This window comes from Theropithecus gelada, chromosome 14 (assembly GCF_003255815.1).
Source record: "Theropithecus gelada isolate Dixy chromosome 14, Tgel_1.0, whole genome shotgun sequence".
NCBI lineage: Eukaryota > Metazoa > Chordata > Mammalia > Primates > Cercopithecidae > Theropithecus > Theropithecus gelada.
The window spans coordinates 70,388,162-70,399,151 of record NC_037682.1 but is presented as its reverse complement, the minus strand read 5'-3'; the positions used below and the strand labels follow the sequence as shown (position 1 = coordinate 70,399,151).

The following is a 10,990-nucleotide window of genomic DNA, read 5'->3' as shown; positions in this document are numbered from 1 at the left end:
CCGCGAGCTGCGCACCGCCGGCCGCTGCCCCAGCTGCCCGAGCCCGCGCCCTCGTCCGCGCGACCCAGCGGCGGGCTCCAGGCCGGCAGCATGAGCGGCGGCGGCGACGTGGTGTGCACCGGCTGGCTGAGGAAATCGCCTCCCGAGAAGAAGTTGAGGCGCTATGTGAGTGCGGGCGCGGGCGCGGCCGCCGAGGGGCGGGCGGGCGGGGGGCGCTCCGGGGCCTGCGGAGGGGCGGGGGGCTCCCGGAGGGGCGGCAGGCTGGGGAGCTCGGGCCCGGAGCCGCGGGGGCCGGGGGCGAGGAGCGGCCAGGGTCGTGTGGGGTACCTGCACACCTGTCACAGGTGCGCCGCCGAGGGGAGGGGCGGGGCGGGGCGGGCGGCAGGTTGAGGCTGCGGCTCCTGCTCCGCCAGGCGGGCGCGGCGTCGGCGCCTCCCCAGGCGGTCTGCCCGTAAACTAAATATAGTGTCGAAGTTTGTATTGATGGCTTCTGGAGACCGAGAGAGTTGACTCTCGGGGCTGGGGCTCCGCGGCGGCCCCTAGCAGCTTCAGCTCACAGGTCCGGGAGAGGGCGGGAAAGGGGGGCGTAGGCTGTGGGCCCGCGCGGACGGCCCCACAAAGGGCGAGCGCCTCACGCCCTCTCCTTCCCTTTCTCCGCCCGCCCCTCCCGGCCGCCGGCCTCACTCCGTCCGCGGCTGCATCACCGGCAGCGTCAGCGGCATGTGCAGCCCTTGTATTAAGTGACTCATTTGTTTGTCCCCCTTCTCTCCCTTTATTCCGTTCGTCTCTCACAGGCGCCTCCCCCGACCCCGGTGTGACACTGCAGTTTGGTCCCCGTGGCTGGCCCGGGTTTGGGACCTGGCAGCTCCCGGTTGTCTGGGGTCGGGAGAGATCGAGGCTCTCGGCGCCCAGGTGTTGCCAACCCACAGTGTTTACTGACATCGCTGGAACAGCCTCTTCCCTCTAGGTGGGGAACTGGCAGTTTGGGGGAGGTGGAACGGCGTGGCGCTGAGCCGTGGAGTTCTGGCTTTTTTTTTTTTTTTTTTTTTTTTTAAAACCCCTCTCCCCAGAGGATGCCTTGCCTGGTGAGGTCAAAGTACAAGATGGTGCCAGTTACTGAGATTTTGTCGAAATGGTCCTGGGGTAGTCGCGGGAGTTTGGAAGTGGGGGTAAGGTGGCTGGAAGGTTTCAAGGTCTCTCCTCTGCTCCCTCTCCTTTTCCCATGAAATGCCCTTGTTTAACGGGCTGTGGTGCCGGACTCCGGGATCACTCCCACAGCCTGGAAGGGAGCCGTTGCCTCCAGCTGCAGTGCATCAAGGGAGCTCGGAATAGACCCTGCCCTCTGTCAGCTGCACCAGTGGCTGTCCATGGGGGGAGAAGCAGAAGCCTACCAGAATTTCCTGTCTTGGCTCCCCAGATCAGAATCAAGGGACTTCTGGCCTCTGGACTGAGGAAGTGACATTCTGTTTTTCAAAGGAAGTGGTGTTGTTGCGGAGTGCAAGTGTGTGTGTCAATGAAATCAGGCTCTTACGTAGATGTTTGCTAGGAAAAAAAAAATTCTGATTTAGCACATGACTTTTGAAAGTGGACGTGGATTTAAAGGAGGGATGAAGCAGTGAATTGTTCATCTCAGTTTGAAAGCTCATTTTTAGGAGTGTCTATGTAGCCAAAGTATAATTATTAAGAAATAAACTTTTTTCCTCTTCAGGCTTGTATCAGTTCGTTAGGAAGGTTGAATACTTTAATTAGGATTAAGGAGCAGTGATTTACTATTAACAATTTAATAAATATTTTTAAAACTTTGTCCCAAAGAGCTTCCAAAAATTATCTTTACAAATAGATTTCCATACAAGCTAGTGGAATAGAGTGTCCACAGTAAAAAAAAGAAAAAGTGACCCTTAGTTTTCAAATTTGAACACTACACTAAACCTTGAAACTTGTTTTTGAAACAATTTGCAAACAGTATGATTGTATCTCCATTTGACTTACCGCTCCTTGAACGCTCACGCAGACTCTCTTTATGACCCATTTCTTGGGTGTTTTTGTTCCCAACCAACTTTAGTTCAAAAAAACCAGGTTTGGAGGCATTTGGGTGAAGCACCTTTTTCACTCATTTGAACGAATCTAGAATCGTGTGATGGCCTTAGCCTCTCTTTCCCATCTTCCATGCACCTTCAGCCCATCAGGTGTCAGACCTTAACAGCTTTCAGTAACAGCTTTTCTTAGGCCAGGATGTGATGTGTTCACTTACATGACTGGAAGCCTCTGCCCTTTCGGAAGTTCAGTTTCCCCCCAGTTGAAACTGCTGATCTGTGTAACCTTAAGCTTCTGGGGAACAGTATTCTTTTATGTCTACTGTTTATGGGGGCATTAAGAATTTTTGCATCCTGTCGTAAGTTAAAACTCTGCTAGTTTGCTTATTTCAGTAGAGGCCCGAGTTCATCAGAACTAAACTTGGAAAGTATTTCCCAGCCTAATGGCTGTATATTTACCCCAAAGTAGCTGCTGCTTCTGGTATACATCATAGTCATGTTATATTGTAGACTGAGAAATCCTCATTATAAGAATGCCTCAAGCATATGAGATAAGGGGAAAAAGTGGTTGATGAACTAGGTTATAACTATTTAAAACGATTTTTTTAAAAACTGATTTAATTCGAAGGCTGGGCGCAGTGGTTTATGCCTGTAATCCCAGCCCTTTGGGAGGCTGAGGCCGGCAGATCACTGGAGGTCAGAAATTCGAGACCAGCCTGGCCAAAACCCCGTCTCTACCATAAATACAAAAATTAGCTGGGCGTTGTGGAGGGCACCTATAGTCCCAGTTACTCAGGAGGCTGAGACATGAGAATTGCGTGAGCCTGGGAGGCTGAGGTTGCAGCGAGCCGAGATTGCACCACTGCACTCCAGCCTGGGTGAGAGAACGAGACTCCATTTCAAAGAAAAACAAAAAACTTATTTAATTCAGAAAGACAAGGAGGTGCAGAGGGGGGAAACATCTTAGAAGAAGCAAAGGCAAATGTTTGAGCAATTAGTTTTCAGGGATTTTTTCATAAGCCTTTTCTAGTTAATTATAAGTATAAAAGATCTATCTGCTATTTGCTGAGTGCCTTGGAGAAATTACAAAAAATGACTTTGGAAAATGCTGACTGTTGCCCCTGGGGCATCCTGATACAGTTGCAGTGGGAGGTTGGCAGGAGTAACAACCCTCCCGTCGTGCCTCAGTGTATTTGTGTGTGTATGTGCATGCAAATGCATATACACGTACATGTATATAAATCTTAAACAGAATTTTCTTGAGGAAAAACATTTTATTAATATGACCTACACTGCATTGTAGTTTTCTATCAATTTCACTGGGTTAAAAGATTTAGGGAATAAAATTGGCAGACTGCCCCCTAGTGGCTAACTTGAAAGTTGTGCACAAATTTTAATGAACAACTGCATTAAGGTAACAGTAATTGTTTATTTCCATTGTATTTATTAAATATGCTTATTAAATCTATGTCCTAGGTACTTCATCAGGTGCTTGGAATAAAAATTCAGTGAATAAAAAGAAAGAGGCCGGGCGCGGTGGCTCAAGCCTGTAATCCCAGCACTTTGGGAGGCCGAGATGGGCGGATCACGAGGTCAGGAGATCGAGACCATCCTGGCGAACACAGTGAAACCCCGTCTCTACTAAGAAATACAAAAAAATAGCCGGGCGAGATGGCGGGCGCCTGTAGTCCCAGCTACTCGGGAGGCTGAGGCCGGAGAATGGCGTGAACCCGGGAGGCGGAGCTTGCAGTGAGCTGAGATCCGGCCACTGCACTCCGGCCTGGGCGACAGAGCGAGACTCCGTCTCAAAAAAAAAAAAAAAAAAAAAAAAAAGAAAGAACATTAATCCAGCCTTTCAGTCTTAGCAATGGCTTTGCCTTCTCCTTCACAAAGAAAATTGAAATGATGAGGGAGTAGTTATCTGTACGTACCATGAATGGCCACACTTTCAAATTTACCTATATCTGCCTAGTTCCTTTCTTTCTTGTTTCTTTCTTTTTTTTCTTTGACAGAGGTTCGCTCTTGTTGCCTAGGCTGGAGTGCAACGGCACAATCTGGGCTCACTGCAACCTCTGCCTCCTGGGTTTAAGCGGTTCTCCTGCCTCAGCCTCCCAAGTAGCTGGGATTATAGGCATGCGCCACCACGCCTGGCTAATTTTGTATTTTTAGTAGAGATGAGACTTGACCACGTTGGTCAGGCTAGTCTTGAACTCCTGACCTCCGGTGATCCGCCCACCTCAGCCTCCTGAAGTGCTGGGATTACAGACATGAGCCACCACGCCCAGCCTGCATAGTTCCTTTGTGGTTTCCTTAGAGTGGATGAAGTGCGTCTTCTATCTGAGCTAATCTTGCTACTTATACTTTGAATCATATCTTCTCCTCCCTACTCAAATAATTCTTATCCTGTAACACATCTTCAATTTCTTTCCCTCTCTGTACTCTCTCCTTTTCTTCAGGGTAAACTTGGTGGTGGTTTATGCAGTCTTCCTTTCTCCCACCTTCTTCTCAGTCTGCTGCAGTGGAAACCTACTTTGTTATTTACCAAAGCTATTCTCACAAAGGCAGCAGCGATACCCAGGTCACTAAATTCAGAGGATGATTTTTTACTCCTCATTTTAATTAATCTCTTCACTGCTTGGTCATAGTTGACCACTCTTTTTTAAAACACCTTCCTCTTGTCTTGGCTGACACTATAAATGCCTGTTTTTTCTCCTTTTCTGGCTACTCTGTATCTCCTTTGCTAGACTGACCCCTTTATCCAGTCCTTAAAGGTTGAAGCTCCTGGCCAGGTATGCTGAGAGGCTGAGGCGGGCAGATCACGAGGTCAGGAGATCGAGACCATCCTGGCTAACACGGTGAAACCCCGTCTCTACTAAAAAAAAAAAAATACAAAAAATTAGCCGGGCATGGTAGCAGGTACCTGTAGTCCCAGCTACTTGGGAGGCTGAGGCAGGAGAATGGCATGAACCTGGGAGGCGGAGCTTGCGGTGAACAGAGATTGCGCCACTGCACTCCAGCCTGGGTGACAGAGCCAGACTCCGTCTCAAAAACAAAAAAAACAAAACAAAACAAAAAAACGGTTGAAGCTCCTTTATAGTTATAATGGCTTTGTGATTTCTGCCCTTTGGCGACCTTGTCCGTTCTACTGGCTTCAGTTATCATTTGCATGGTGGTCATCAAGTTAAATTTCCATCTCAGAGTTGTGTTCTGAACTTCAGACTTACATATCCAAGTGTTAACTGGGCATCTCTATTTGAATGTTTCCCAGTCAACACAAACCACTTCCAAAACTAAACTCTTCTTTGTTCATCTCTTGACTCCACATCTGCTCAGTAAACAGTGCCACTAAGCACCCACTTGTTCAAATGAGAAACTTGGGAATCATCTTTGACTCCCTGTCACCCACTATCCCACATCTAATCTGTCACCAAAACCTGTTAGTGGTATCATCTAAATATCTTTTGTTTATACGCTTCTTCATCCCCACTGCCATGACTTTTAGGATTAATTATTTTAGTAGCCATCTGTTGAGCACTTACTTTGTACCAGGCACTATACTTAGACCATTGATCTTTTAATGTAGTAATTTAGCCGTATAATAATGGAAGCAACTTGCCCAAAGTCATCTAGCTTTGTCCTAAAGCCTGGGCTTTTAAGAAAAATTAAACATTTCATTTTGAGGTAATTCTATATGCACATCTAATTGTAAGAAATAGTAAAGATTTATGCAACCATTATCCAGTTTTCCTTAATGGCAACATCTTTCAAAACTATACTCCAATATCACAGTCAGTATATTGACAATGATACAGTCAAGATACAGTACACTTCCATTACGATAGTAGTTTGTATGTTGCCCTTCTATAATCATATTCACTACCATCCCACCTCTACCACATCCTTAATCTATGACAACCACTAATCTGTTCTCTGATGTTTCGTGTGTGTTACTTAAATGGATTCATGCAGTACTTAAGATTTTGAACTTTTTTTTATTCAGCATAATTCTCTGGAGATTCATCCTCATTTCATGTATCAACAGTTACTGTTTTTTATTGCTAGGTAGTGTTTCATGGTATGGATGTACCACACTCTGTTTATTTAACCATTCACTCATTAGTTCTCATTTACATTTCCCTTGTGGTTAATGATGCTGAACATCTTTTCATATGATTATTTGCCATCTGTATATCCTCTTTGGTCAAATGTCTTCAAGTATTTTCTATATAGGTTTTTTTTGTTTTTTTTTTTTTTCTTTTGAGACAGAGTTTTGCTCTTGTTGCCCAGGCTGGAGTGCAATGGCATGATCTTGGCTCCCCGGGTTCAAGTGATTCTCTTTTTTGTTGTTATTTCTTTTTTGAGTTGGATTCTTGCTCTATCGCCAGGCTGGAGTGCAGTGGCACAATGTTGGCTCACTGCAACCTCCGCTTCCCAGGTTCAAGTGATTCTCCTGCCTCAGCCTCCTGAGTAGCTGGGATTACAGGCGTGCGCCACCACGACCAGCTCATTTTTGTATTTTTGGTAGAGACAGGGTTTCAGGATGTTGACCAGGATGGTCTCAATCTCTTGACCTCGTGATCCGCCCGCCTTGGCCTCCCAAAGTGCTGGCGTAACAGGCGTGAGCCACTGTGCCTGACTTTCCTGGTTTTCTTTTTTCCTACACATTTTATAGGTTTTGTTTTTCCTTTAAGTCCATGATCCACTGTGAGTTAATTTTCATGTAAGATGTGAGACTTAGATTGAGGTTCTTTTATTGTTGTCATTGTTGTTGACAAAGCCATTCTTCTTCCCTTTTTCATCTTTTCAGTTGTACATATTTGTGTGGGTCTGTTTCTGGTCTCTCTTTTGGTCCATTTTTCCATGTGTCTATCCCTCTGCAAGTACCACATAATCTTGCCAACTATAGCTATATTGTAAGTCTTGAAATCTGGTAGCCTGATTCCTCTACTTTATTCTTATTTTTCAAAGTGTTTTAGCTATTCTATTTTCTTTACCTTTCAATACAAATTTTAGAATAATCTTGTTTATGCAAAAAAAAAGTCTTGCTGAGATTTTGATAGGAAGTGCATTAAGCCTGTGTACCAATTTAGAAAGAAATTACAGCTTTACTGTATTAAATCTTCTAGTCCATGAATTTATTTTACATTTATTTATATTGTCTTCCTTGATTTCTTTTTTTCTTTTCTTCCCCCCACCCGCCCCCAACCCCCCACTCCCCACCCTGACAGAGTCTTGCTGTGTCACCTGTGCTGGCGACAGTAGCACAGTCATGGCTCACTGCAGCCTCAAATTCCTGGGCTCAGGGGATCCTACTGTCTCAGCCTCCCAAGTAATTGGGACGACAGCTGCCTACCACCGTACCTGGCTAATTTTTTTTTATTATTTGTAGAGACAGGGTCTTCCTATGTTGCCCAGGCTGGTCTCAAACTCCTGAGCTTAAGCAGTCCTCCCGCCTTGGCTTCCCAAAGTGCTGGGATTATAGGTGTGAACCACCATGTCTAGCCTTCTGGAAGAGATGGTGTAGAACTGGTATAATTCTTTAAACCTTTGGTAGAATTCTCCAGATTAAACCATCTGGATCTGGAAATGTCTTTGTTAGGAATTTTTTACATTTTTAATGTAATTTCCTTAATAGATACAGGGTTATTCAAATTATCTACTTCATATTGAGTGAATTATAGAAGTTTGTGTTTTTCAGGAAATTGGTCCGTTTTGTCTAACTTGTCATATACATGTGAGTGGAGTTACAGTATCCTGTATTATGCTTTCAGTGTCTGCAGGGTCTGTAGTGGGTCTACTGCTTTATTTATTTTTTTAACTCTTATTCCTGCATACCAACATTGCTTCATTATTATTTTTTGTTTGTTTTTTGAGTCAGGATGTCACTCTGTCACCCGGGCTGGAGTGCAATGGCACAATCTCAGCTCACTGCAACCTCCACCTCCCAGATTCAAGCAATTATCCTGCCTCAGCCTCCCGAGCAGCCGGGATTGCAGGCATGTGCCACAATGCCCAGCTGATTTTTATATTTTTAGTAGAAACAGGGTTTCACCATATTGGCCAGGCTGGTCTCAAACCCCTGACCTTAAGTGATCTGCCCACTTTGGCCTCCCAAAGTGCTGCAATTACAGGCATGAGCCACTGTACCCGGCCTCTGATGTTTTTTATATAGGAGTTTAAATTATTCATTTGAGACTTTTCCTCTTAATGTATTCATTTAGTGCTATAAATTTCCCCCTCAGCACTGTTTTAGCTGTGTCCCACTAATTTTGTTAAGTTGCATTTTCAATTTTTATTTGCTCAGTGTTTTTTTTTTTTTTACTTTCCTTGAGACTTTCCTCTTTGACCATGAATTATTTACAAGTACATTGTTTGGTTTCCAAATGTTTGGAGATTTTCCCATTATTTTTCTGTTTCTGACTTTTAGATGGAGTTCATTGTGGGAGTAGAGTAAGTTCTGTTTGATTTCAATTATTTTTAACTTGTTAAGGTTTGTTTTATGGCTGAAAATGTGGTCTGTCTTGCTTTAGGTTCCATGGGTACTTTGAAAAGAATGTTTATTCTGCGATTATTGGGTAAAGTATTTTATAAATGTCAATTAGATATTTGATAGTGATACATTTAATTCTATATCCTTGCTGATTTTTCTATCCAGTTCTTCTGTCGATTGTTGAGAGATAGGGGTTGAAGTTTCCAACTATAATTGTGAATATTTCCATTTCCCATTTCAGTTCTGTCAGTTTTTATTTCACATATTTTATTTTTTTATTTTTTATTTTTTGGAGATGGAGTTCTGCTGTTGTTGCCCACGCTGGAGTGTAATAGCACGATCTTGGCTCTCCGCAACCTCTGCCTCCTGGGTGCAAGCAATTCTCCTGCTTCAGCCTCCCAAGTAGTTGGGATTACAGGCATGTGCCACCACACCAGGCTAATTTTGTATTTTTAATAGAGACAGAGTTTCTACATGTTAGTCAGGCTGGTCTCGAACTCCCGACCTCAGGTGATCTGCCTGCCTCAGCCTCCCAAAGTGCTGGGATTACAGGCTTGAGCCACTGTACCCAGCAGTGTTTCACATATTTTAGAGTCTCTGGTAATTTCTTTCGCTCTGTCTACTTGTTATCTATTATTATAGCCTATATCTGGTAATACAATTATTCCTGCTTTCCTTTTATTGATATTCACATGATACATCTTTTTCCATCCATTTACTTTCAACCTACCCATATCATTGTATTTGAAGTGATTTCTTATAGGTGGCATATTGTTGGGGTGTATTAATCCGTTCCTGCACTGCTGTAAAGAACTACCTGAGACTGGGTAATTTATCAAGAAAAGAGATTTAATTGGCTCACAGTTCCACAAGCTGTGTAGGAAGCATGGCTGGGGAGGCCTCAGGAAACTTACAATCATGGTGGGAGGTGAAGGAGAAGTAAGCACATCTTACATGGCTGGAGCAGGAGGAAGAGAGTGAGGGGAGAGGTGCTACACACTTTTAAATAACCAGATATCACAATAATTCACTATCACAAGAACAGCACCAAAGGGGAAATCCACCTCCATAATCCAATCATTTCCTGTCAGGCCTCACCTCCAATATTTGGGGATTACAGTTTGACATCAGATTTGGGCAGGGACACATACCCAAACCATATCATGGTGCATGTTTTTAATCCACTCTGCCGATTTATGTCTTAATTGGCATATTTAAATTTACATTTAATGTAATTTCTAATATGTTAGAGCTTAGTTCTGCCATTTTATTTTTTGTGTTCTGTTTTTGTTTGTATTCTTCTTGCCTTCCTGTGAGTTTCTTGAATATTTTTTAGAATTCTATTTTAATTTATATAGTGTTTTTGAGTGTATCTCTCTATACAGCTTTTTTAGTGGTTGCTCTAGGTATTATACTGTACATACAACAATCAGTTGGTGTCTTCTTATAATCTAAATGAAGTCTGTATCATCATTTTACAAGTTTAAGTGTAGAAACCTTACCTCCCTTTATGTCCTTTTGCCCTCTTCCATGTATGATTGTCTTAAATATTTTTTCTGTATCAGACAGTGCTATAATTTTTGCTTCAATCATTAAACCTAATTTGGAAAATTCAAAAGGAGAAGGAAAGACTATTTAATTACATTTTTGTTTACTGTGTACTTTCTTTGCTAATGTTTTCAGGTTCCTCTTTTTTTCATTTCCTTTCTGTTTAGAGAACTTCCTTTAGCCATTCTTTAGGGTAGACCTGCCAGTGATAAATTATCTTTGTTTCCTTCATCTGAGAAGGTCTCATTTTCACCTTCATTCTGATGTTTTCACTGGATATTGAATTATTGAGTTGACACTTCTTTTCTTTGAGCACCTGTAAAATATTGCATTCTTTCCTTCTGGCCTGCATAGTTTCTAATAAAAAATCCATGCTCATTCCAATTGCTTTCTGTCAGGAGGTAAAATGCCATTTCTTTCTGTCTTTTCTGTCTTTCTGTCTTCCTGTCTTCTTGTCTTTCTTTCTTTCTGTCTTTCTTTCTATCTTTCTTTCTTTCTGTCTTTCTTGACAGAGTTTCGCTCTTGTTGCCCAGGCTGGAGTGCAATGGCACGATCTGGGCTCACTGCAATGTCTGCCTCCCAGATTCAAGCAATTCTCAGCCTCCCTGGTGGCTGGGATTATAGGCGCTCGCCACCACACCCAGCTAACTTACTGTATTTTTAGTACAGACAGGGTTTCACTGTGTTGGCCAGGCTGGTCTTGAACTCCTGACTTCAGGTGATGCACCCACCTCAGCCTCCCAAAGTACTAGGATTACAGGAGTGAGCCACCACGACCTGCTCCCGTCTTTTTCTCTGGATGTATTCAATGATTTTTTTTCTCTTTAAGAATTTTGCGATGTGTCTTGGTGTGGAATTTTTTTGAGTTTATCCTGTTTGGAACTCACTAAACCTACTGAATCTGAAGGTTTATCTTCTT

General features: G+C 43.5%; 1 protein-coding gene across 1 annotated transcript in view; it reads left to right on the top strand.

The window, feature by feature from the left end:
* GAB2 (GRB2 associated binding protein 2) overlaps positions 1–10,990 on the top strand; it is a 202,941-nt gene continuing 191,951 nt past the window's right edge. Inside the window, exon 1 of the mRNA XM_025357962.1 lies at positions 1–165. Coding sequence (XP_025213747.1) covers positions 91–165 — 75 coding nt within the window. The 5' untranslated portion in view covers positions 1–90. The remainder of the gene's footprint in view (positions 166–10,990) is intronic.